This window comes from Candoia aspera, chromosome 7 (genome assembly GCF_035149785.1).
Source record: "Candoia aspera isolate rCanAsp1 chromosome 7, rCanAsp1.hap2, whole genome shotgun sequence".
Taxonomy (NCBI): Eukaryota; Metazoa; Chordata; class Lepidosauria; order Squamata; family Boidae; genus Candoia; species Candoia aspera.
In genome coordinates this window covers 38,750,749-38,778,259 of record NC_086159.1, presented here as the reverse complement: position 1 = coordinate 38,778,259, position 27,511 = coordinate 38,750,749, and the positions used below count along the sequence as shown (strand labels likewise).

The window sequence follows — 27,511 nt, the reverse complement described above, 5'->3', positions numbered from 1 at the left end:
GGTTCTTGGAAGAGAAATTTGGTTTAAAGATGTGAATGTGATTTTTAACTCTGGACCACATGGTACCAATCACTGCATGAAATATTCTGGATTTACTAAGCATGCAGGGGAGCAAAAAAGATGTTCAGTGTTGGAAAGATATTAACAATTTTGAAGTGACTCTACTGATGCAATGAAAAGATTGATCAATATTTCTTGGTGGGTTTAAAAACTGAGTGATTTTCTGTATGCATTTTATTTTTTTCCTTTTTTATTTTTAATGCCTTTTTCTTCTTTTTTACTTCAGACTAAAGCAATTTAAAATATTAAAAATTCCGCTTACATTTGGATTTCAACTTTGCTATTACAGTCCTGTTTTGTTCCAAATCTCTTTCTCGTTCATTTAATTCTTTGGCAAGGTAGTCATTCTGCCAACAAAAATGACATGAGCATAAAAACAGAATTCCAGTTTTAATAGTTGAATTAGTTAATGAATCATTAACTAAGAAGTTGAAGAAACATATTTAAAACATACATGTCATACATTTCCATCAATGTACTGTATATGATACAGATTTTTGAATTATGGAGACAGTCATCTACAGTCAAGGCAGTAATTACAGTCACAAAATATGAAATAAGTTAATAGTTATCATGTCAAAAATACAAAGTTTTTATGATATAATATGATATGATATTACATTATATTAGGAACCTTGAACTACCTCAAATTTCTGGCTCCTGCATCTGTCAAGCTCTAGCTCTGCATTTTTATTCAGTGTATTCTTGGCGAACAAGTCTCTTAATATCTGCTCATTCTGAAGAATAAGTAATAATTAGTGCATCATTATCTATGTTTTAGCATTGAAAAACTTTAATATTACCTATGCCCTGCTAACCTGTGGTTGCCTATCAAGCAGCTACAACAGAATTTCTAGACAGTCAACAGCTGTCAAGTTCCTTAATTGCAGGGCAAAAGCAGGGAACAAAGATTTAGGGATTAGGGCACAAAATATTGAAAATCAAGATAGGTACCCTTTAATCCTTCTTTATTAATGAGTTCATTAAGGCAGGGTCTATCTGAAGCTTTTGAATCTCTTTTTCTCAAAATGTTTGCATGACAGACTAAGAGTCCATTTACTGGATAGATCTGTAACAGATTCTCCCATCTGTTGATAGTTTGTCTATAGAGATACTCCTCTTTCTTTCTCAGCCTCAGCACAATCTGTTACAGCGGCATTACAATTCTGCTGTGGAAACAGGGCAACGCCCATTTGTCCAGTTACGGCCAGACAGACAATGACAATTTCTTCATGTAAATATTATGGTCTAGCCATTTATGACAAATACTAACTATGAGGAAGAAATCTAAAAACATACGAGGAAGGTGCCTCACCTCTGACCTAAGGAACATTAGTTCATTCCTCAGCTGCCTTATGAGACTTTCAACTCGATCTATCTGATATGCATTCAATGGCTGAGCACAATCAAATTCTCCTTCCAAGGCCTGTACCGGCCATGATTCTGAAAAATATAGGTCTTTGCCGGTGTCGTGCAAATCTGTTCTCAAATCCAACAATTTTATTTCAGAATTGTCTTCCTCATTTTTTAATAGGATTTCCTGCACTATATAGGATGACGTTGGCTTCCTGAGCAAAGAAGATGGCAGCCCTTCCTGAAAATCCAAGGGTAGTTTCTGAACAGGGCACAGTGGCATTTGGTTTTGACAAGAAGCTTCTGTTTTCTTCATTTCCCTTTCCTGTCTTCGTACATGCTTTTTATCAGCCCTTTCATTTCTTTCCAGCACTGAAAATGAAACTGGACAGTCTATGCTGTTCGATTTCTTATTGCTGACTGAACATAAAGCTGTCCCTAGAATATCTGTGGATGTTTGCTCTGCTGAACTGTAAAGCTCATCTACTGTAAAAGCCTTAGAACTATCACTGTTATCTTCTGCTTGCACCTGTGGAGCAAGTTGAGAGCTCTGTTAAAATGGAAAAAAGAAACCTTCTCCACTTTTTCAGACAGACTTGGAAAAACTCAATTTAATTCCACAAATCTTTCAGAAAAAAAATATATTGTTTTAGCGTAAAGTATGATTTCTTTCTTTTCTGTTTTATATAACCCATTATCCTGTATTCTCAAAATGAATAATGCTTAATATTCTTACTTACCCACATAAGAAAAATAACAAAGTAGTTACACATTATTAAACTGTTTTTAAAATATTTTTGTATTATACAGTGTGTGATAAATAGTTATTTCTAATTTATTTCAATTACAATTTCAGAAATTCAGTCAAAATGGAAGTTTAAAAGGATGGCTACCTTTGTTTTAAGTTTATCAAAGTCAGATGTACTCATTAACTCAGATCTCTCTCTTTTCATCTTCAGATCTTCGGTAAAGGTATCAATCAACTGTAGATCATCTGCATCCAGTCCTACTTGGAACAAAATTTTCAGACAAAACTAACTAGGGGTGATCTGAGGGGTCATAGTTGAGAAAGAGACTTTACCAAAAAAAAAAAAAAGTATAAAAAATCCTCAGTGTTTAGCTCTCCTGAACTAGCAGGAGATGTCAACATCATATAAAAGGTGGCAGTTCAGACTTCTAGCCCACTATGCCAAAGTGAAAAAGCCACATAAAACCGAGGCAGGAACTATGAACACTGATTAAACTGATGTAGATTATAGGACAACTAATACTACTTAAATGAAAAGACATTTAGCAACAGGATCAGGTCACAATACTAAGATTTAGCAAATTATTTTGCATATAGTTTAATGGAAAATACTATGTTCAGAAAGAAAGACTACACCGTATTTGTAACAAGTGTTCAATAAAGCTGAGAAGAATTATTTAGTCTGACTCCTAAGTACTGGAAAATGGTTTTAGGTTGGTGTAGAAATGATAGATTAATCAATTAATTGTTTGTCACATCACTAAATTAGTTTTTTAAAAAATAAGAACCAGCTTACCTAAAGTTGCAGCTCTTCTTCCTTTCTCCTGAGCCAATTTACGGATTTGTTGTTTCAGGACAACTCTTTCTTCTTCTAATCTTTCAATCTGCATTGAATTTAAATGCAATTATTTATCTTTGTACCTTAATTTTTATGAAAAGCATTAAGTAAAAATTATTACTTGCCTCTTTCAGCAGGACCTGATTTTCAGCCTTGTACTGTTGTTGTTTTAATGCTTTGCTATTTTTCAATTCAGTTAAATCAATCATTGTCTTTGGATCAAGCCCTAAAATGCAACAGGGCATACATTAGAGAAGATCTGTAGATCTGATTATGTAATTGCTGGACCAGATGATATGGAGAGATGCATTGAGGAAGTGTACCTCTTCCCACATATCATCTTGTTGGCATTTTTCATATGTTTCTTACTTAAATATCTGTACTGAGCATAATCCTCAGTTACCATATTCATCTTCTTTGTCCTCCAATATACATTTATAAGTTCAGCTATGTTGAAAGTACAGATTCTTACTAGACCTGGCAATAAACCAACCTTTGATAACAGTGGCAGCATTGGGCTAATTCTTTTAGACTTAATTGTTTACTGTTATTTCTGTTCTGTATGCAGAAAAGGGGAAAAATCCTAATTCTTAATGTATGTGTGTATATATACACGCATACATACAGTACATACATACAGTGTATGTGTGTGCATGCATACACACACACACACTGAAGTAGATTTGGACATATCCAACTGAGCTACTTGAAATAGCATTATTTCCCACTCACCTCTCTATGGCAAGGCTCCTCCCCAAATGCTATACCAGCTGTTAAATGCAGTACACTATGATATGAGAGGACTGCCCCCAAATAAGAGTGGAAGCATCTTCTATGTGTGCTCCAATATTCAAAGACTTTTCAACCAGCCTAGTTAGTTATACTGAAATCTGAATCCAATCCATAATATATGCAATATATGATGATTTGCCTAACTTGTAATCATGTTAGTAAAATGAAAATAAAGACCAAACCCCAAAAAAACAAAAACAAAACCACTCCATAACATTCAAGAATTCCTCACTTTTCATTCCACATCCAATTCCTGCCATGTTACATATGCAGCCACTCAAAGCTTTGATAGCTTATCTAATAACACTGCAAACTATTAGTAAAATGTCTTTATGCTAAGCATCTTCTCAATGCCCTTAAAATCCAGACCAAATTAAGAATTGCTCTACTAATCAGTCATTTTCTCTACAAAGAATCAGAAGAATTGTTGCCCAAATTTATATAGGAAGAAATTACTAGTTCTACTCCTCAAGACAACTAAAAAAACCCTGAAAAAAACCAAGGTACCCAAGACATGCTAAATGTATCATCTAAATACCACTTATCTAGTAAATCTGATGTGGTCATACCTAGCTGTTGCCGAAGATCTTCATTTTCATCAAGAAGATCATTGATTTTAAATTCAAGTTTATTAACTTCTTTAATTAATGTTTCAATTTCACTGTTTCTTATTTTGAGTTGCTTTTTTAAATCTTTTATTTCAGCAACAGCATTTTCTAGGCCATATATTCCCTTGGAAAAGAAAAGATTAAACTTTAGTATTATCAATATAATACCAAGAAATACATATAAATAAAATATCTGAGAATCTGAAATTATGACCATAAGTCCATTAATTATCTTCCAAACTTGGTTTCAACATATGCTTCAGCCAGCAAATAAAATATGGAAGGAGATATAAAGAGAAAAGTTCCAGGGCAAAGAGTCTTCCTTTATCTGCATACTTGCATGATAGTTAAATGCAAACTTAACAAGCTTAAAATACATGAATGTAGACTGCACACGGGGATGACTATAAGAGAAGGGATGGTATGCATGTTGATAGATTATCATGTGCAAGAATAATAGAAAAACAATGGAAAGGAAAAACAGAAAAAGAGAATAGCATAAGAAAAGTGTGTTCCTGAACTTCTGACTCTGGCCCGGTACTTCCCCAGATTCTCCCCCATCAATTGCCATTATGCACCTCCCCTACTCCTGAGTGAACGCCTCTCTCAGCTTTAAGAAGATTGACTGCTTCTGCCTTGAAGGTATTCTCTTAAATCAAAAGACATACAGTTTCATAATCTTTCACTCGCTTCAGAGTTTCAATAAGTTCTTTGTCCTTTTCTTTTGCATCTGCTTCTGCAAGTTCTGCTATCCTTTCGGCATCCTTGATTTTCTGTTCCAGCATATGTAACTTTCCTTGCATTTCCCCAGTACGATCCTGTTGAGTAATCGATAGTCCGCCTGAAGTAAAAATACAAATGTCTAATTAGTCAATGTTCCTTTATAAATGAACTGAAAAATATATATTCAATATACTGCATTAAAAGTAAAGATGTGGTAGAAAATTAACAATCAGTAAATACTTTAAGAAAAAGATCAGCTTTCCTTCCACTATAAATATTTGATCCAAGGGAGGGAAGACAGACAAAATCCAGCTTACACATGGAATAAAGAAGCAACAGCTCCTGAAAAACTTTATTGCTACATGGCCAGTAGAGCCTTTCAATGGAAACTTGAAAGTATTGTATTACTTACACATGTTAGTCTGTGAAGCAAAAGAAGGAGTAAATTATCTTGAAATATGTTCCTAAATGCACTATCAAGATATATCCCCTGAAATAAAATATCCTTTCTTCTGAACAAACCTCTTATATTGAAAATCCCACCTAATATTACTCATAGTTAAGAGTTACATCAGCACATGAACTGACGACTGATGTGCTACCATCAGTCTTAACTACCATTTAAGGCCAAAATCAAACCCTGATTTTAAATTCCATTAATATTTTATGGTTTACCTATTGATATGAGTACAGAAAACATTTTCAAATATTTACATTTATCTTTCTGGAGTTCTTTTTTCAGGTCCTCAATGATCAACACATTCTTCTCCATCTCCTTTGTATACTGCTCAACCTGCTCAGTGAGCAATTTGATCTGACTGTCTCTTTCTTGCAAACCCTAAAAAGTAGTTTTGTACTTAATCAATAACGTACAGCACAGACAACGTACTCTAAAAGTACACCAAAAGATCAACAGAAAGACAAAAGTACTTACAACACAGAGTTCAGATATTATCTAGAAGGGTAAGCAAAGGGAGCAAAAATAAAGCAGAGAAATAAAAATAAAATGTACAGCTGGCAACATCATGACAATGACAGCTAAATTCATCAAAGCTAAATGCTGTCTCTCAAAATGATTTCAGTTTTCTTCTAAATAGACATGAGCTACATCTATTTCAGCTTATCATAAATTCATGATAATATATTACTTGTACATGCTGCCTCCCATGAGCTCCCTTGTGGGCAAGAAGTGGGACTGGTAGAGGGAGAATTCTATGTACAGAAAAGCCGACATGAGATTGAAAGGGAGAGGCCAAGAGTTGAGAACATATCACTGGAAGAGTCAGAGAGGGATAACCAAATAATCTTTGATGAGGCTATACAATCAAACTGCTCCCTCCCACTTCTCCTTACTCAAAAAGGAACTATGCAATGCCCCGCCTCTCCTACCCCTCCCACCTCAAAAGCGATGCTTGAAAAGTATTGGATTGCCAATGCAATCATTAAGGAAGCAATTAACTTCCAAAGCACATAATTGCCTCCTCACCAAACATCTCTGTTCCCTTCACCTTCCAATGAGACGTTTTGCTATGCTGACAGATTTTAAAGCTCACGCAGCACATTTTACGGAAAGGACAATTAAAAGATAATGAACTTGGTGGTAAAATATTAGAAATGCTGCATAGATAAATACCAAACACAGCCCTCCGAAATAGGTTTCTATGTCATGGGCGTACAAAATTGAGGTTGTGATGATAATTACTGCACTGTATTTTCTAATAACGTGCATATTTATTTCACACACAAACAGGTGGATACCTGCTGGAGGGCAAGAACGTTGCTCTTGTCAGCATCCATCTGGGCCATTTTCAACTTCTCTTTCAGAGTCAACAACATTTCCTGATATTCAATTATTTCATCATCTTTGGAAGCCAAAATCCTCTACAAGGTAAAGGGAGATAAAAAGATCTTAACTATCACAAAATGCAAAACAATTTCCTAAAATAGAGTTAATATTAGATATGAAATACCTTCCATTCTTCCACTTTTTCATTTACAGCTGCCATGAGAGGGTCATCTTCTTCATTCTTTGCTTTAAGTTGCTCTGTCAGCTCATGCACCTGTACGTTACCATTGAGATACAATTCATGACAATGTAAGCTATCCACATCTTAGACTAATTACCAGTGGGAATTTTGCTGTAAACGTCATTGGAATCAAGTTAACCTCTTATAGTTTACATGTAAAAGATACCTGATATCCTTTTCAATGGACAGGCCATGGCCAAATAGAATGCAAATCAAACTCCAAATCACTATTTAGCACTTCCAATATCAACATTACTAACTTGATCCTTTATACTCTATTTTTAATGCTTTGTGTATCTGCTTCTAAGTATACAAGGTACATCATACCTGTAGTTTATATTGCTCCTTTTCCTTTCTTAATTGGTCCATAGCAATATCAGATTGTTGTACCATAAGTTTCATTTTATTATATTCATCGGTCATATTCTCCATTTCCTGCACAGATTCTTCTAAATTCTTCCTCATTTCCTGGTTTTGCACCTCTAATTTTTCATTAGCTTCTGTCAAACTCTACAAATGTAAAACAGACATATTTCCATGAAATGTATTCTTTGGTATAAGAAGCAATTCCTAAAATGATCAAGCTCTGTTGTTACCTCTAAGAAAATCTATAAGATAACAATACAATATTTATTTATTTATTTATTTATTTATCACATTTTTATCACCGTCCATCTCCCTCATACGGGGGACTCTGGGCAGTTCACAATAAAACAGTTTAAAATTCAATAAAATCATAAATAATATCATTAATCCATCAATATCAATATCGATAAATAAATAAATATAAAATGTAATGAGATCCAAGTAATGGCAGATCTAATACCACCCAAAGGGGAACAAGACCGGCTTTGGCAGGACTAGGGAGCCAACCAACCCCAAGAGTGGTTCTTCCTCTACCCACTCCAGGCATGGTGACAAAGCCAGGTCTTCAATCGTTTCCTGAAGTCCAAAAGAGAGGAGGCTAGCCTCACTTCCGGGGGAAGGGTGTTCCAAAGGGCAGGAGCTGCTGCAGAGAATCAGCGCAGTTCTAACTGCAGGGATACCCAACCATAAAACAAGCCATTACATTAGTTCATGCTACAAAATGTGGGTTTTGGCATGTTCTAGGGCACCAGAAAAAATATATTCTCACTAGGCGTGATGGGATGATATGCTGTGCACTAATTAACAACCAACCACTACATTTTGCATTAAACTTTCTTCTGGATTGTCTCATGTAGGGCAAGACTTCAGTAGTTTTAATTTTGATTGTAATAATTTGGCAGGACTTTCCCTGCTACATTTGGCCATGATTTATGTCACTGACTTCCCTGGAACTCATTTACAGAAATTTACAGTACACTTTAAAAATAAAAATTCAATCATTCATTCTCTCTCTCTCTCTCTCAATCTCCATCCCACCAATTTGAATTACAAAATATCTTTTTTTAAAAATTATCATCTATGTGGACTACAGGGTATCTTTTTATGTTTAAGTGAATAATGGATTAGTTGTCAGTTATTACTTACTATCCTGAATGCTAGAGAAATATGATAAATCTCTTGTTCTTATATAAAATTACCTTGTCTTATTCTTAGATACCAACCCAAAATAAACCAGTAAGATCTGCACTTTTTTAAATTAGGGTCAGATCTGACTATTTTATTTTATTGAGCAACTTTTTGAAATTTACCTGAATTTCATCAAGGTACTGGACAAGCTCAAAATTCTTTTTTGATAACTGTGACCTGTAATCTGATTCGTCTCCTCTTCTTGAAAGAAGTGTTTCCTTTTGTGTATCTATTTGTCTCTGATAGTCAATTACATCCTGACGAAGCTGCTCATTCTGCAGAAAAGAAGAATTAAAATATGAAATATCTGAAGATAAGGTATTAATACTTTCTGAAGTCTAGAAGTACACTAGTAGATCTAAGGGAGCTAAAAGTAATAAGCCAGAGAGGTGGTAGGCTTCATTTCATTATGTATGTTCAAGTGGAGGCTAGATAGCTCCCTGAGGTACTTTAATTTGAATTCATGCACCAAGCATGGACTTGGACTTGATGGTCTAATTGGTCCCTTCCACCTTTAAAGAATCTAATTTTTAAATTAAGTTATCAAAAACAAGCTAACACATTGCACACAAACACTAATTATGTTGAATCCTCACCTTTTTCTTCATTCTTGTTTTCTTAAAAGATAGAGCAGAATGAGAAAAAAAATAAGGGAAATTATGAGATCATAACTTAGCAGGCAAAACAGAAAAGAGAAAAGCAGAGGAAGAAGTAATAGTACCTTACCAAGCAAGCACATTAAGAACAATATTATACGCCTTTATGCTGAAGAAAATCCTTAAGTTGAAACAAAAATATCAAGGCTGAAAGGAAATGACAGTCCTGTCTTTGCAGCAGAATTTACCTTTTGTTGTGACTGAATTAAACTAAATAGAATGGCCTTTCTTCTAAGAAATTAGAAATTCTTAGATCTAGTGTATATGGCACAGATAAGGACAGATGGGAAGAAGGAAGCACAATAGCAGAGGTAAACCAAAAGTAAGCATGGTGTAATTAAGAAGTAGGCACCAGGTGGAAAATGACAGAAAAATATTTTGTAACAAATTATTATATAGACATACCAACCTCTCTTCTTAATTTGCTGTTTTCATTTTCTGTATCCTCATTTCGAAGAGCAAGCTAGAATGACAAATTAGCTAGCTGAAAGTATATAGTATGTTCTTAATATAAGACATAAGTCTTTTTTTCCAGGAAATCAACATCATTCATATTTGCAAAAGTTATATATAAAAACATGAATTAAAATGAAAAAAACCCTATATTTCAAGCCAAAATTTTCTACTAAAACTGCATAAAAGATGCACTCAAAAGATCTGGTATACTGCATCTTCTGAGAAGTACACAGTAACAGAAGTGATTAAGTCTTCATAATTCACTAGTGACAAAATTTAGGGTAGTAAACCTACAATCTTATGCAGGGAATAAGCTCTATTTAGTTCAATTGGGGTTTTTTTTTATGCACAGATACATACAATTACTGCTTCTTGTATATATGTAATATACCAAAAACAAGATAAATTCTAGACATACAAACTGTTGAAGCTAGTTAAACTTGAGAGCATCTCTTTCAGTTCACTATACATTTTAAATTGGCTTCTATAATTTTACAATTTTGAAACACTTCTAATGCTTCATTTTCAATAAACTACTTTACTTACAATCAGATGGATTTTTCAAATTAGTAGTATAGAAAATATCCAGTTTTCTCAATAACAGCAAGAATTTCAGATCAAAATCCTACATTCATTTATCTGGAAGTAAATTTCTTTGAACTCAGTGGGTTTTACTTCCGTATAGATATGTTTAGAATTTCATTACACAAAAGCTTTAGTTTTCCTAAGTTTACAGTATGTGTCACTACCATTAAGTTGATATAAATTTATATCATTTTCCTTTTTAAAACCTTACATTTTCAATTTTTATTGCTATTTTCAGCATTAGTTTGTTCAGTACAAGTTTTTAATCTTTGTACAGGAATGCAGGAGCACAGTTCAAGTGTAACTTACCTGCTCATTAACTTTCTTCTCTTTCTCTAGTTCCTTTTCCATATCTGTCAATTCTCTGTCTTTTTGTGCCAACTGTTTTTCCAACTGACGAATTTCATCACGCAGAAACCGAGTATCACGGCTTCCAGTAGATCGCTGTGCTATCTTAGCAAATATTAAAATAAAACAAGTTATGGTAATGTTTATATTAAGGTAAATAAGCAGTGCACATTCTGAACAATAGCAATAAAACTCAAGGAGAGTTGTTGAAGTGTGGTAAATGTGCAACTTAATGTAAGCTCAGATTTAGCTGTTCGCTCTCCAGGACCATCTAACTTGGAATCAAAATTAAGTTTAGCCTGAGTATATTGAAGAACAACTACTTAATTGCCAGATATTGAATTAATATATTATTTCTATTACAGTATAAATCAAATTCCCAACATATTAAAATACTGTTTACTTTATGACTCAACATAAGTATTAGGTGACCTACGATTGACTTTATGACTCAACATAAGTATTAGGTGACCTACGATTTCAAACAATGAGAATTCTTCCAAGACATAATTCTTTACTTTGTAAAGGCTATAACTTATTTATCAAGTACATTTTATTTATTTATTTTAATTTTTAAAAAGTTTTTAGAAGCTAGCAATGTTTTAAGTAATTGTGTAATCTGCTCAGACAATTTTGGATATTGGGCAGATTACACAATCAGTTGTAAGATTTAAAAATACCAGTTGTAAAAGGTAAACACCAAGCCTGACAACATGCTGTGAGCCTAGAAGATTCAATGTCATACAAATTTTACAAATTAATAACAAGATTCATAAAGCTATTATAAGCTGATATTTTAAGTCAATTTCAAAATCGATAATACTCAGTCTTTACATTAGTTTAAATTTAAACATACCTCTAATTCTTTTTCTAGTTTCATCACCTTAGTTTTTAATTGATTTTCTGTTTGTATAAAAAAGGACAAAGTTATCAAATATAATGGCCAAAACACAAATGAGACCTTGAATAAATGTGATCACATTCTTTGCTGGCTTCATATATTGTATGATGCTAGCTATGTATTGAATAAATTGTAATATAATATGATAGTTGCAAATTCCATTTTTAATGCTTGCCTATTCTTTCATGGAATTAAAAATAAGTTAACTCAATGGATCTTAACATGTATAATGTTATTTTAAACAGACTTTTTCTTCATTTTATCAACTGAAAGTTTAGTTCACTTTAACTTGAAATTGAGTGATCCCAGCTTTACAAGTTGGGACCAGCTTTACAAGTTGGACATCATTTTTTCAACATTGCTGTATTTGACAGAGAATGAAAATAACAGAATAAAACAGTTATATTTCTACTGAAACTAACTGGAATGATAAACCCCACCAGGAAAGATCCAACTGCATAAAAAGTAACAATTCAAAAATAACAGCAAAGTAAAAGCAAAATAACCAAACCTATGAGATTGAATTCAAAAGTTCAAATAAGTTTTCTCCTCTATGGGATTAGAAATTCTGAAAGTCAATTCTATTGATACTTCTGTATTTTTTTTGTTCAGAACTGTCAAGATGTTCACAAGTTATGTATCTGCAGAAATGTTACCAAATTTAGCTTGCTCCTCTCCAGCTTTCTCAACTTCTTCTAGAGCCAGCTCTACTTCTTGGTTTTTCATCTATAAGAAAAATGTAAATAAGACTAATACCTTCTCCAAACAAAATAAAATCACATGGATTAAAACATAATGTTTAAAATAAGATGAAGTTTATTACTCAAAGATAAAAAACCCCTAATATTGACCAGGGGACATTTTAGTCTCATGATATAACAGTTACAAATTTTTATACTCTTTCTTGTTCAAGTGTATACAAGTAAAAAAAAAAATTCAGAGTTGTTGTTTTTTTTATTAACCCAAAATAATTACAACTCTATGTTTATTACTGAAAAGCATGTTTGTCCCATTTTCATCCAGCTACTACATTTATCATACAAAATGACTATACATGGGTAGATAATTCTGACATGTTCTTCCACTATCACCACCTTTACTTCTATAAAGAATAAGAAATATACTAGAGCTAAAGAACATACAAAAATTTAACCTTAGTTAAAATGAAACTGATAATTGTATACACATACACACACAAAAAGACTTCTGCCAAGCTACAGGAAGAAACAATCACTTTTATTGCTATTACCACTATGCTGTTGCTTAACACTGCTTAGTGGGAAACATGGAGATTTCAGTTTCAATTGGCTTCTATACGATTAATGGTCACATGTAAGTAAGGATTTTTCCTCTGTATTATTTATGAGATACAACCTGAACTGATAATTATGATACAGTGTTTAGTTCAATCATCAATCATATGAAACTTATACATTCTGCTGTGAGTAGACTGTACAAACTAAGGTATTTTATTCACATCACCAAATACACAATCTAGAAATTGAACACCTAAAATGTGCTCACCTAATAGTAACATGTTCCATAAAATGAAGATTGAATAAGCATTGAATTCTCAATTATCAATGAAATGACCAATGAAATGGCCATGCCAAGAGTCAATAAACAGCTGATGCAAAGGTTATATCACCCATCAACTGAGAGCTGGTTTAAAGAAAAAACAGATTATAGAAAACAGAAGTATCTGAGGAGAAACCACCTGAAGGCTTTAGGGAGGTAGGTCTATTCTGAGAAGACAGAAAAGATGCAGAAGCGAAACAGACGCTGAAAAGAAAAGAGCTTAAGAGGAAAAGAGCTTAGCGTTGGCTGACTCATAATCTGGATAAATATCCACCCTGGAAGACTTTACAGGGACTAGTATTATTGCTGACAACAATAATGGCAAACAGCCACTGCCAATTTTGGGGGAAAGACTATAGTGGTGAAATTGCCCTGTGTCCTTTTACCCAACAATGATGTTAAAGTTCACTAACCTATTTCAGTTTTGCAAAAACGCAAACTCCTTTCCTCATCTCTTCCCTTCTCAGGAAGTGTTCCTTCTCAGGACACTTGCCTTCCTTCCCTACATTAACCCCACAAATGTTTTCTATGTACCTTTTATATTGTAGTATTTAAATACTTAGCAAACCATGCTCACTTCTATTAATTGTTGTTGGTAAGTTGGCTGGGTAACTTTGGGCCAGTCACTCTCTTAGCCCAACTCACCTCACAGGGTTGTTGTTGTGGGGAAAATAGGAGGAGGAAAGAGTATTAGGTATTCTCAGCACCTTGAGTTATTTATAAAAATAATAAAGGCAGGATAAAAAAAAAATACCCCTTATTTAGGGAGGGAGGTCTATTCTGGGGGGTGAAACTTTGTAAAGTGCTGCCAAGACCTTTGATATATGTTTGTAAATATTTTAGAGGTTCCAGGAATATTAACTGACCCTTATAAACACAAACATAACTACATCCAATGCTTACATATAGGATTACAATGCAAGGGACGAAAAGCCTATTCAACTGGCCTGCCCCAGGCAATCGATGGATTCCGTAGGCTTTCAGAGGGAACTAGGGGTTATTCCCAGAGCTCTGGTGCATAGTTCAACTGAGGCCCTTAGTCACAGCTTGAAATAAGTGTGCAATGAAGGACTCAGATCGGATCGTGCCTGTGAGAACTCTCTGTCCATGGATCCCATAAAGCCCCCCCAGTCCTGATTTATAGGGACACTCTGGGAGATGAAATGATGCAAGAGATGCCTAGAGGACTACGAGAGAAAGGCAAAGAACAAATCTAAAAAGGCACAAGTGATAATCTTTATTAGGATTTACCTTGTTATTACATCTGCCAATAACCCACCAGTGGCCTTGTTTCAGGTAACTAGGTCCCTTTGGGGTAAAGAGGGGTCTAGGGAGCCTCTGAAGGGCCACTGTGAGGGCTATTCAAAGAATCTGTTGGATAAAGTTATTTGGATTTGCTCCAAGTTGGACTCTGGCTGGGCAGGTTCTATGAAAGTGACTGAGGCACAATCTTGCTCCATTATGTGGGAGGAGTTTCAGCCAGTTGGTCCTGAGGAAATGCACAGGGTCCTTGCAGCTGTGAGCTCTGTACCATACTCCTCCTGGCTGGTTAAAGTCTCTGGGAGATGGCATGTAGTTGGATCCAAGCAGTGGTTAATGCCTCTTTACAAGAGGGGTGGTTCTGTCTGCCTTAAAGGAAGCAGTGGGCTGCCCATTTCTCAAAAAGCCATCCCTGGATCTGACAGGGTGGACAACTTTCATTCAGTCTCCAACCTTAAATTTTTAGGGAAAGTTATTAAAAGGCTGCTAGGCACTCAGCTTCAAAGGACCCTTGAAAGAGGAAGCAGATTATCTGAACCCTTTTCAGTCTGGGTTCAGGCCAGGTTATAGTACAGAGATGGTGTTAGTCATGCTTGTAGATGATCTTTGGAGGGCCTGGGATAGGGATGGTGCATCCATCCTGGCCCTGATCTCTCGGCAGCTTTCAATACATTGGCCATGATAGCCTTCTAGACTGGCTTAGGGGGTTGGGATTGGGGGGCACCGTTTTACAATGATTTTCCTCCTTCCTCTATGGCTGGTTCCAGTTGGTGTCAGTAACAGGAGATAGATTTAGACCTAGGCACCTCTTACATGGGGTGCCTCAGGATTGTTTCTCGTCACTCCTATTTAACATCTATATGAAGCTGCTTAGTGAGGTCATTTGGTGGCATGGAGTGCAGTATCCTCAGAATGCTGATGATACTCAGCTATTTATTTATTTATTTTCAAGCTTCCATTGCCACCCATCTCCCCCCAAAGAGGGGGACTATACATCTCCACTCCAAGCTGGACAAGTGATGCCATACAGGTGCTGCCGTACAGGTGCTTACCCAGTATCTGGAGTCTGTGAGGATCTGGATGGGGAAGAACTGGCTGCAACTCAACTCTACAAGATGGAGTGGCTCTAGTGTTTTGGGCCTCCTAAATCTGGAGAGTGGTCTTCTTTAACTCTCAGTGAGGTAGCATTTCTCTGGAGAAGTTGATGTGCAATTTAGAAATCCTCCTGGATGTCTAAGGCTCCTGCTCAAGCAGCAGGTGGCAGCCATGGCTAAGGGAACTTTTGCACAAATCCACCTTGTGTGCCAATTGAGCCTATTCCTGGACCAGAAACTGCTCGTGGTCCCTCATGCCTTAGTCACTTCCTGATTGGACCACTGCAATGCACTGTATACGGGCTCTCCTGGAAGACTACCTAGAAGTTTCAACTGGTCCAGAATGCAGTGGTAAACAGTTCTGGGCACTCTGAGGTTTGTCTGTGTTAGACTACAGGGAAATGAGTTGTACTGGCTTCCAGTCTCTTTCCAGGTGCAATTCGTTAGTTACCACCTTTAAAGCCCTGAATGGCACAGGGTCAGATTATCTGTAGTACTACTTCTCCTTGTGGGTATATGCTCATCCCACCAGATCAAATTAGGTGGGTGCAGTCCAGATCCTCTCTATTAAACAATGTCAACTGTTGTGCCTTCTCTGTAGCACCATCTATCCTGTAGAACAGCCTCTCCCTGAGATCCGGAAGGCCTCTACCCTCTTAGTTTTCTGGAAGGCCTTGAAAACCTGGCTCTTCCCCCAGAAGCTGGGTCAGGATGGGAGTTGATCCCAGCACATGTGTAGTTTAGTACAGGGTTATTATGGTAACCTGGCTGGAATGTGATTTTTTTTTAATTTGGGGGGGGATTTTTTTTACATATTCATAGTGGTTTGATAGTTGTTAGACACCTAGGGTTACATTGTATAATACATAAATAAATAAGGTCTTATCATACATGTTTAAATATGTTATTTAGAAATCTTAAAGATATATCAGTACTGACCTTCATTAGTGATTGAGAAATTTTAAAAAGTTGAATTAAATGTTCAGGATTCTCATCTTTCAAAGCATTACCATCAACCTAAAAACATATAAAATGTGAGTATTAGAGAAGATACACATAAAGTATCTTTAATTATTGACATATTGAATGCATCATGCAAAGTACCTTGGCCACAGTCTCAAGTAAATTATCTGCTAGTTCCTCTTGATGAGGCAAAGCATCAGGATCTACTCTCATAATCTTCTTCCATTCCAAAATAGGTGCCATCCTGAATATTCATCTACCTCTGTAAGAAAAGAAAAAGTAGTCCCTTTGAAAAGATATCATTACATTTGAATTATTTAGTATAGCATTTTTAGTATTTCTGTTTAGTAAGCTCTTATATCTAAGCACGAGAGCCAGTTTGGTATAGTGATCAAGGTACTGGGCTAGAAACCAGGAGACCATGAGATCTAGTCCCACATTAGGCACAAAGCCAGCTGGGTGACCTTGGGCCAGTCACTCTCTCTCAGCTGTAAGAAGAAGGCAATGTCAAACCATTTCCAAAAAACCTTGCCAAAAAAACTGTAGGGACTTGTCCAGGCAGTCTCCGAGAATCGGACACTGTTGAATGGTGTGTGTGTGCTTGTGTGTCTGTCTATGTGTATGTGTGTGTGTGTCTATATATATATAGACACACACACACATACACACACACATATACTGTATATATGCACAGTACAAGACCTACTTTCCCCCATTAACAGCAATTCTCTGAGGCAGGTTTAGATTGAGTGGTTATTAGTCCAAAGTCATCCAGTAAGCTTCCATAGCTGAGGGTGGAATAGAACCTGATCTTGCACTTCCTAGTCCAATGCCTTAACTACTATACCACACTGGCCCTCAGTGTTACTAGATGTTATATACATGAATTAAACAATATTTAAGACTAGAAGCCAAAATTCTTATTGATGTACTCAAAATATTTTTACTTCATTTCCATGTATAGTTCCTCAAGCTGCTCACTTTGGAATACCATAAGATGAGGAGGGGACAGCTGTTAAAAGCTGATACGAAAACAATCTGCAAACCTTGAAAACAACTCTTAAGTTTGGAAATGACCCAACTTCTGTTTCTGTATGCATTCTACTACTTGGTCGTACGTATTATGTTAAGGGGATCCCTTAACACTTACTTTTTTTATTCTCCTGTTTTTAATCTTCATATTAATGAAGTACTTGATCACCATAAAGTTTTGGGCAGATTGTGAATGTCTGCCATGTCTGAAATCTTCTATTTCAGAACTATTTCAGAACAATTATCCGTAATATTTTGGAATTCTCTAGCTGGGATGGCCATAGATTCACAATTTTCATTGCACAAATTGGCTCTATATGACTATACCTCTGAAACCATCTATAACTAGGATTGCAAGTCTTATTTCTATCAAGACTAGTGCTATCAAATTCAATGAGTTTATTTCCAAGAAACTGTGCATAATATTATAACCATATAGATTATTTTTATGCAGTTTTGTGAGATATGCTTAAACATGCCAATCTCTCACAGTATAATTGCCATCTTGAGATTATATTAAATACAACATATGTTAATGTAACGTATGTTAAATTTAAATGTAAATGAAATCAAATCAAATCTCATTCACATCCTAAATGCCCGACTACTTTTTGGAATGTGGAGAGCAGTGCACTGGTCAACAAGCAATTCTAACCCTCAGCAAAGGAAAAGTTGTATAGCTCTGACTAAGTCATCAAACTATAGTTTCTTTTGGAATATTCCATTCAAATTTCCCCCCAATCTTCTGTTTTCCATTTTTCCTCATATCAGTAAGCATTCCATAATGACTGAATAGATTCCATCTGCATTAAGCAGTTTTGCTTTTCTAAAAGGTTTTACAATGTGTGGAACCAGTCAATAACTTTCTCATGTATATCAATGGTTGCTGGATTCATGCACCATGTTAAACCATAAAATAGTATGTTTTGTTTTGTTTTAGTGTGTTTTTCACCATGGTTAGAATAACTATAGGTTAACACACGATTAGTCCTCTTTTTTGTTTATTTATTTTAAAATATGTATATGGCCTCCCATCTTATGAGACATAACTCTGGGCGGCTAACAGTAATTAAAAAAAAAAAAAAATACAAGAGAAACTGCATGCCCAATCCACCTACATCCATCCAGCTATACAGTTCCCCCAGGCTCCAACCTTGCTATCACAACACTTGGAAGAAAACCCAGTTTTTAATAGCTTTCCAGAAGGTTAAGAGGGTGGGGGCCTGCCAGATCTCAAGGGGAAGAATATCAGATAGGGCAGGAACCATGATGGAAAAGGCACACTTCCTAGGTTCCAGAAGTGATACTTCAATATGAGCTCATTATTATATAATGTGTCTTAAAAGAGAAGCACTGTACAGTTAATTTCACATACATTAAATGGGGTTCGAGACAAATTTCAATTCCTACCAGATCTATGGAATAAAAGCAATACTATGTAAATCTGGATCCAACATTGTTCTATACTAATGGCTTTTCCATTAAACTTTTGTTTCACAATATTGTTTTAATACTATGTAAGACAAAATACTTTGATCATTTTAAGCACTGTTCTGTGGGATTCAGAAATCAATTTTTTTGGTCCTGGGAAACAAGATCAGAGTTTGAAGGGGGATTTTCCTTCTTCCTTAGTATATGAGACATATCACCTTGATTCTTACCTCTTTATTTCCTGAATGAAAGGTTCTCAAGTTAGAGATTGGGTTCACACATTGAACTAAACCATGGTTAGTTTAGCAGATAGCTAAGTCCATAGGGTGGAAATATGGAGGTCTCAGCTCCCTCTCCCAGAAGCACTGTGGGCCTTCACACTGTGATCCTATCTCCTACTTTGAGGTATCAGCTTGGTTTTACTTGCTGATATACTGTACCTACCTTCCACGGGGTACCTCAAGTGAGAAATATATAGCCCTCATGCCCTGTGCTGTCCTAACAGCAATTAAAATGTAAAAAATGAAAAAAGTACAATTATTTAAATGGTGTAATCTCCTGTCCATGTAGCATAAAAGCCCCTCCTATCCCTGTGGGAGACAGATCTATCTCATAGGAGATAAACAAGATTAATTTTTATTTAAAAAATAAGATAATTTTTTATAAATACTTTTTACTTTAAACAGTAAAATGCAAAGTGTTGATAAAGATAAATGAGCTTCCCCAAACAATGGAATACAGCAGCCTGCAAATTAATTAAAAAGCAAAATCCAAAAGAAAATTGGAGAGACCACCAGAGAGTACTGGCCTGCTACAAATAGAGCAACCTCTGTCCCTATGTTGTAATTAGTAATATTGATTTCTCTATTTCAAGAAGATTCTACAGAGAAAAATGTATTTTCTGGAAACCAACCTGCAGTACAGAAGAAGGGCTGCAAGCTGAACACCAATTTCATAATTGTATGTAGAAATAATAAAAGTCAGAGTTAGCATCACAGAAAAATAAAAAATCAAAGTCTAGATACAAAATCCATTATCAAGTTTTACAGAAACAGTACACACCTGAAACACCTCCTCTTAATTTGGGGGGAGATTCCAGTCTTCTGGGTAGGTGAAAAATTCCACTCTTTTTCAGCCACAATGCATAGACTTTATTTATTTATTTTAAGAAATGTTTTTAAAATATCAAGTAGAGGAAGGGATTATACCAAGTAATAGTTTAACAATGGTTCTGAATCACAGGGTCTGGATTCACATATTATGAATAGCCAGTACCAGACCAATTTCATACTCTTTAAGCTCAATCATGGAATAATAGAGTCTGAAGAACTCATTTTGGTAATTAAATCCAATTTATTGCTTTAAAGCACTCCAAACAGATGTCTGTCCAGCTTCTACCTGAAGACATCCAGTGAAAGGGAGCTCATTACACCTTTTCATTCCTAAACTGCTTGTAATGTTTTTAACGTTCAACAAAAATCTACCTTCCTATAAGTTTAAGACCATTATTTGGGATGACAGCTAAGACATGGATCAATATTTTCCACTTCAGACAAGATTTGGAATTTCAAAGTTTCAAAACCTGTTTCTTTTCAGGTACTTTTTCTAAACAATGGAGAAGCTAAAAGGGTATTTCACTTCCATGTTATTTTATTAGCTATTGTTTGACATGGCTTCCATCATTCCAAGGGATGCACTTTTTCTTCACAAATTGAAGTTTTTACTCTCTTGGAATGTAATGTTCCAATTTCATAAAACCACAATTTCCCCCCCTTTCTCAACAAGTAGTGTAACCCAAGCACTTGTGCAGACTATGAATAGGAAGGCAAATACTCTAATTTGAATCATACTCATTTGCATAGGGAAACATGAGCTCATACTAGCAAGATCTGGCACTTGCTGACGGTGCCCATCCAATGCTTCTCTCTCCCGTTTCAAGAATCTGGCTGGACATTAAGGGGGGCAAAATTTTTTGATGCTTTAGGATTATCCACGCTATGGGGGAGTGGGAGGGAGTGCCTATTATACCGGAAGCACTTGTGGGTTAGTGATCATGTCATCAGAGGTAGAATACATGCAGGCAAATTTTTCACAAGTGTCTGGACCACAAGAAACATTTCATGTATGTAATGAAGTGAACTGTAATCCTGCAAAGTTTATTCCGCCACTGGACTGGGCTGGGCTGGACGGCCTATAACGGCACGTACGACACGTAAGGAACCACCCCAGCCTCACCTGCAAAGTATCCCCTGGAAAGAGGCTTTGTACCCCCAAAGGATCAGAAAGGCTGTCAGAATCCGGAGGATGCCAGCCATAGCGCCAGCGTCAGCTCGGTCCCCTTCACTCAACCCTGGCTAGAAACGGGAATCAGCCCTCGACTCCCCACAAGCCTCTCCGTCCCCGCGCCGTGCCTTGCTAGCTCGCTTACTTTCCACCGCCTCTCCTGCCTCCTTCAGCCTCCTTCCTTTGTCTTCCCTCGCTGACTTCCGCAGTCGTTAAAGGAGGGAAGGAAGGGACGGCCGCTGCTAAGCAACGCGATCAAACAGCCCTCGCCCACATTTAGAAGAGCCCGGATAAGCTTCCACTTGCACGAGCGCCCGCTCAAAACTCCCGCGGGACTACAATGCCCAGAGGGCAGTCCGCGACGAAGACTGCGAGTCCCAAAATGCTTTGCTCGAACCGCTTACAGTGCTCGGAGTTGGACGGCGCGATGTAGCGCAGATGTTAAGTGAATCCCAGGGAATCAAGAGAGCCGCATTTCTGGGTGACAAGAGTTAAAGGGACCCTCGCGCGTACTGGAAAGAAAACGGCACGTACAGATTACTACTAAGGAACAACGGCCATCCAGGGAAAGCGGCGTAGAAAAGACTACACGTCCTACTCAGGCAAACAACGACCTGGAGACAATCTCTTTCCGATATCCGCCGCTTGGAATGCTGGGAACAGGGAGGTGGGGGAGGTGCCAAAAGCCTCCTTGTCGAGTGGTGTATAGGGAAAAGAGAGTGAGTGTTTGCGCATGCGTAGTTGAGGAGGGAGGCTCCGGTCGTTCAATCGTTCTGTTTTTGGGTTTTATGGCGAGTTAAGTCTGCGGCTACCGCTGAGTAAGTAATGGGGGGCAAAAGGGTTCGTCCCGGGCAATCCCAAGCAGAGAATCGTGTGGAGTGAGACACGCGGGGACAGAGTCGATCAGGATCTTTTGGGAAGCTGGGTAACTTATGCGCGTGCTGTTTTTTCATGCAAATGTAATGGGACAAGAAAAAGGACGGGGAGGGCGGAGAAGAAAAGCACCAGAACTTGTTCGTCAGATGTGAAGTTTAAGCCCGAGGGACGATGTTGTTTGGTCTTAAAATTTTGCAGTCTTTTTTGTAGGTTGCGATCGGTTTCTCCTTAAGGTGAATACGTTCCTCTCTTGCCAATTACTGCATTAATTTCCAAAAAGGTTAGCAGGGTTCTCACGTGACACATGTGACGATCCCAATTAGGAACTGTAATGGTTTCTCTGTGGGGATTGCAGAACCTAAAGATGTATTCTACTTGTTACCTAGCTGCATAATTCATATGGGCCCAACTTCACATATTGTTCGCTTTGAAGGGCCAACGCTGGACACTTGCTTAAAGCCCTACTGAAATTGATCTGCCTGCTTCATTTATAGCTACTTTGTCTGGCAAAAGTGTGACTTTTGCTAGGTTTGGAACATGATGTCTTTGCAAACTCTGTATATCACTTATATTTTGCAAAGACTGGAAACTTCTTATCATAGTGTATTAATCATAGTACTTATACAACTTAAAAAGTATGAAGCCCACTAGTGAGTATATTGCATAGTTCTTAGTCTGGCCTGTGTAATTTGGGAGTGGGGTGAAGAAATACCCATACATGCATTAATTACTTATGATATAGGAAGTTGGATATCCTACAGTGGTAGTCTATAAGCAAAAAAATTTTATTATTTTTTTTAATTTTATTTTATTTTTTATTTTATTTTCTATCCCACCTTTATTATTTTTATAAATAAGGCAGGGAACATCCCTAATACTCCTTCCTCCTCCTATTTTCCCCACAACAACAACCTGTGAGGTGAGTTGGGCTGAGAGACAGTGACTGGCCCAAAGTCAGTTGAATACAATTTAGATTTCACTGGCATGTATATTTTACAGTATTCAGATTGGCATGAATCTGACATGTTTATGTGAAAGTCGTTCTGGCCATTCGGTTTCTTTCCCCATAGACCACATCTTCGTCTACTTTGGTCTCCTTATTTCACACTGATGTATTGCACTGCTCTGTTTGTCCTGTTCTGTCTTGCTGCATTTCAACCAGTGCTGAACCTTTTTTGTAATGCTGTTTTCTTTATTCATGCAGTTATTTGGTTTTTTTTTTTAAGGATAACCCTGAACCATATCAAAGCTGTGGTTATTAAGGCCTCAGCAAATGACAGAAGCTAAGCAGGTCATGTCTGATCTATATTTCAAAGGGAGACCCGGGAATGTAGGCTAGACAGGGAAATTGGAAAAAAAATCCCAGAAGAAATTAATGACTAACCATTTTTTTTTATTGATGCCAAGTGAGCTTCATGGAAATATCCATGAAGTCATCACGTATCAAGTTCAACACAAAGGAGAATTTGGGGGCTGTAGTTCAGTAGTACAGAGCCAGTTTGGTGTAGTGGTTAAGGTACCAGGCTAGAAACTATGTGAGTTCTAGTCCTGCCTTAGGCACAAAGCCCGCTGGGTGACTTTGGGCCCATCCCACTCTCTCAGACCAGGAAGAAGGCAAACCACTTCCAAAAATGTTGCCAAGAAAACTGCAGGGACTTGTCCAGGCAGTCACCAGTAGTCAAAACTGACTTGAAGGCGCACACAGAAAAAGGTTCAGTGGTAGAGTACATACTCTGTATGCTAGAAGACTCAGGATTCTGTAGGTTGCCTATGAAATCCTAGGAAAAAACTTGCCAGTGTCAACAATATTAGGTTAGTTGAGCCAAATATTGGATTCTGTATAGGGCAATTTTCAGTGCTTTATATAAATATTCTGGATATATCAGCCATTCATTTCCTGCCCTAAATACCAATAAACAAATTATAGGTGCCCAATAAGTGCATTTTTTTAATCATCAGGCAGTTGTTTACATAGCTAATTGTGTGTATATGTAAATGTTGAAGCGATTATAATAATTAATTAATACAATTTAGAACATCTAGCAGTCAGTGCAAAAGTAGCATGTTTCTCAATTCCTGTACTATAGAGTTGGGTTTTGGGGGGGAGATACTTTATAGCTGTATATAATATTCTAGATATAGTTCAGTTACTTTTGTCTGCTCTTCGTGAACCCAAAGGTTTTTACTTCCCCAGTGGAATCAGCTTTTCATGCCACATTAAAAGATTGTTTTGAAGTTTATCAGAATTTTTAAAAAGGGAAATACCATTCTAAAAGACAGATCATATATAGATATCATTCAGGGACAAGGAGTCTGGCCCAAATGAACATCATTGTGCTCATGGGTAACTCCTTTAGTACTGCCAGACTCCTTGCCCTATCTGACTTTTATTATTATGTTGTTTTAATTTATTTACTCTAAAAACAATTTGTAATGTTTGCAATTCAAAAGCTTCTTATCAGCATAATCTTCTTATACAAATTCTTCTTGATCTCAGAAATTCTAAAAAATAAAAATATAGATGATAGTTGGCCAATGTTTTGTTCAGAAATCTGTACACCTGCCCTAGAAAGAGCCAGTTTGGTCTAGTGGTTAAGGCAACTGGCTAGAAGCCAGGAGACTGTGAGTTCTAGTCCTGCCTTAGGCATGAAAGCCAGCTGGATGACCTTGGGCCTGTCACTCTCTCTCACCCAAGTCACCTCACAGGGTTGTTGTGGGGAGAACAGGAGGAGGAAAGAGTATCAGGTATGTTTGCTGCCTTATTTATAAATGTAATGAAGGCAGATTAAAAAAAATCTAAAATCTAAAACAAAAAAACCCAGACAGCGTTAAACTAGTATGATAAGGAGCATCAGAGGGAAGACAGAGGGTGGTAGGATACTGCTGTATAAGTTGCCTTCAGATAGATGGTTCTTTTTTGTCTCAACAGAAGAGGCATGTTGTAAGAGCACATAGAACTTTTTTTTAATACGAGAGTTTAATTAGAAGTAATGCCTCACTTCCATAACTTTAATTTAAATATGGATAATTTAATAAATGAAACAGGAAAATTACCTTTGTAATGAGCTCTTCTGTTACCTGTATTTACTTCTCCACATAATCCCTGTTCGCTACCCACTTCTGCCAATGATGGAAAAGTTTCTTAAAGTCATCACAAAGAACTCCATACTTTTTCTTTTCAATCAGGTCCTGACACTTCTTTCCAGCTCTTCGTTTGAGTTAAACAGATGCCCACAAAGTTATTCCTTCTACTTTGGAAAATGATGGAAGTCGCATGACACTGAATCTGGACCATACGGTAGATGAGGTAAGAGGTGAGATCCAACTTTGCAGTTTGCCTCTTGGTCATTTTGCAACAAATTTCCTTCTTGTGCTCCCAAACTCTGCTTAATTGTTTCAAAGTTTTGAGTGTCACAATGTAAATAGTGTAATGTGGAGTTAATAGTAGTGTCCGGTTCAAGGAAATCCATATGAATAACGCCGTCTGCATTCCAAAAAAGCTGTAACCATGCCAAAGCCTAGATGATTTTTTCTTTCCAGATAACGTTTTATGATAGTATTCCATGGACTGATGCTTCATTTCTGCATCATAATGATATGTCCATGTTTTTTTGGCTGTCGCAGTGTTATGGAGAAATTCCTCACCTTCTTTCTTGTAATGTGAGAGCAATTGCTGACGAATTTCAGTTCTGGAGGTGTTCATCTTTGTCATCAGCATACAAGGAACCCATCTTGCCCGAACTTTCTAATATTGAAGAACATCAGTAATGTGACCCACATATTCCTGTGAAATGCCAAGCATGACAGCAATTTCCCTTTGAGTGATCCACCGATTGTCCTTAATCAGTTCATCAACCTTGCTCATGTGAAACTTATGGGTTGCTGTTACAGGTTGCCCATTTTGTTCTTGATCACATATATCCCAGTTCACCACCTTTACATTTTTTTTGGTTCAGTGATGCACAGTACTTACATTAACAGTCATTATCATAAACTACCTGCATTATAAAGTAAATTTTATAATGGACTGGTTATAAGTAACTTTTTCCAGCACTGTCTTAATTTTGGTCACTAAATGAATGGTCGTAAGTCGAAGACTGCCTGTATACTCCTCTGGATTTTAGTCATGATATTTGGGAGGTAAAGGATAGTTCCATATGCCCACTTAGATCTAATATCCTATTTCAGCATTCAGTAATATTGGGTTACTTAAGGGAAGTAGAAAGACATAGTTGGCTTAATATACCAGTTAAGCTGCAATTCAAGACCTCTGCCATTGAATATTTAGATATGGCCAGCTGGGCTCATAAAACCAGACCTTTCTGCCCCCTTTTTTCACATCACAAATTCAAGTGACTTTTCTGTATAGGGATCTCTGTGGTATGCAAGAGCAGAAGGGATGACCAGGAATCCCTGGAAATTAGACGATCATGTAGAATGAGACAATCAGAATTATAGAATTCCAGGAATTTGGGGGTCTGTCAGGAATCTGGAATTCAGCATCAGATATTTAAACAAACCAGGTGGTCTTCAGTTGTGTTTGATGTCAGTAGTCATATACAATAAAGATGTTTCATCTTTAGAGGCAGAAAATACTGTCAGTGACAGAATTGATCCATGAAGCCTAAAAGAAGCAATAAATAGAGTTAAAATTTGAAGTCCACATTTCTTAAAGTTGCTAAGGTTGAGAAACACTGAACTAAAGAAAAAAAATCATGGCTAAAATTTGAATTGCCTCCTTTTCACTAATGAGGGATTGGGAAATCATTTGGAGATGAGTTAGCGGGATGGGATTTAATACATGGGTTGCTGGTAGTCCAGTGTTGTCTGCTATGCCTGGCAGTATTCTCATGGCTCCAAGGAAGAGGTTTTCCATATCATCTACTACTTGGAACTTTTAAAATGCAGACACTGAACAGTTTGGGAGAGTTTTGCATGCAAAGCTTATACTCTGTCATGAACCACAGTCCCTTCACTACGCATTTTTTCTTTATAAGCAAGGCTCTTTGAAATCATGTCATTAATTTGTCATTTTTAAATGATGGGAGAAGCAATGGGGGGGCAGCGGTAGTAAAGTAATACTTGATGGTGATAGATGTGATATTTTGATGTGCATGTGAGATCTTTTCATGGTGAAATCCAAAACGGCTATCCTGGATTTTCTGCCAAAGTAGCAATTGCTAAGAAACTGCAAGGAATGATTATTCCAACACTTTATGCAGAGCTAACAGAAAACCATCTCCTAGGCTTAACAATAAGCTTTGTAGCTAATAGAAACAGTAAGCCAGCCATTTTTAATATGTGCCCAGGATCACTTCACAGTGAGCTTCTAATGAAAATCTGAC

The 27,511-nt window shown here is 36.8% G+C and overlaps 2 protein-coding genes across 3 annotated transcripts in view; one reads left to right on the top strand and one right to left on the bottom strand.

The window, feature by feature from the left end:
• CEP290 (centrosomal protein 290) overlaps positions 1-21,529 on the bottom strand; it is a 58,258-nt gene extending 36,729 nt beyond the window's left edge. Inside the window, exons 1-20 of the mRNA XM_063308959.1 lie at positions 21,243-21,529; positions 16,686-16,806; positions 16,521-16,598; positions 12,306-12,375; positions 11,605-11,651; positions 10,710-10,853; positions 9,769-9,822; positions 8,826-8,978; positions 7,477-7,659; positions 7,093-7,182; positions 6,881-7,003; positions 5,837-5,960; positions 5,068-5,240; positions 4,361-4,523; positions 3,125-3,225; positions 2,958-3,045; positions 2,307-2,419; positions 1,376-1,963; positions 705-797; positions 323-407 (exon numbers count right to left, since the gene is read on the bottom strand). Of these exons, the coding sequence (XP_063165029.1) occupies positions 323-407; positions 705-797; positions 1,376-1,963; positions 2,307-2,419; positions 2,958-3,045; positions 3,125-3,225; positions 4,361-4,523; positions 5,068-5,240; positions 5,837-5,960; positions 6,881-7,003; positions 7,093-7,182; positions 7,477-7,659; positions 8,826-8,978; positions 9,769-9,822; positions 10,710-10,853; positions 11,605-11,651; positions 12,306-12,375; positions 16,521-16,598; positions 16,686-16,787 (2,572 nt within the window). The 5' untranslated portion in view covers positions 16,788-16,806; positions 21,243-21,529. The remainder of the gene's footprint in view (positions 1-322; positions 408-704; positions 798-1,375; positions 1,964-2,306; positions 2,420-2,957; positions 3,046-3,124; positions 3,226-4,360; positions 4,524-5,067; positions 5,241-5,836; positions 5,961-6,880; positions 7,004-7,092; positions 7,183-7,476; positions 7,660-8,825; positions 8,979-9,768; positions 9,823-10,709; positions 10,854-11,604; positions 11,652-12,305; positions 12,376-16,520; positions 16,599-16,685; positions 16,807-21,242) is intronic.
• A 493-nt stretch (positions 21,530-22,022) lies between these two features.
• Positions 22,023-27,511, top strand: part of TMTC3 (transmembrane O-mannosyltransferase targeting cadherins 3) — a 31,768-nt gene continuing 26,279 nt past the window's right edge. Inside the window, exons 1-2 of one of the 2 annotated variants that reach the window (XM_063308957.1) lie at positions 22,023-22,108; positions 25,353-25,473. The gene's annotated coding sequence lies outside the window, so the exon portion shown is untranslated. Of the gene's footprint in view, positions 22,109-25,352; positions 25,481-27,511 lie in introns of both variants that reach the window. The other variant, XM_063308958.1, reaches the window with a different exon arrangement.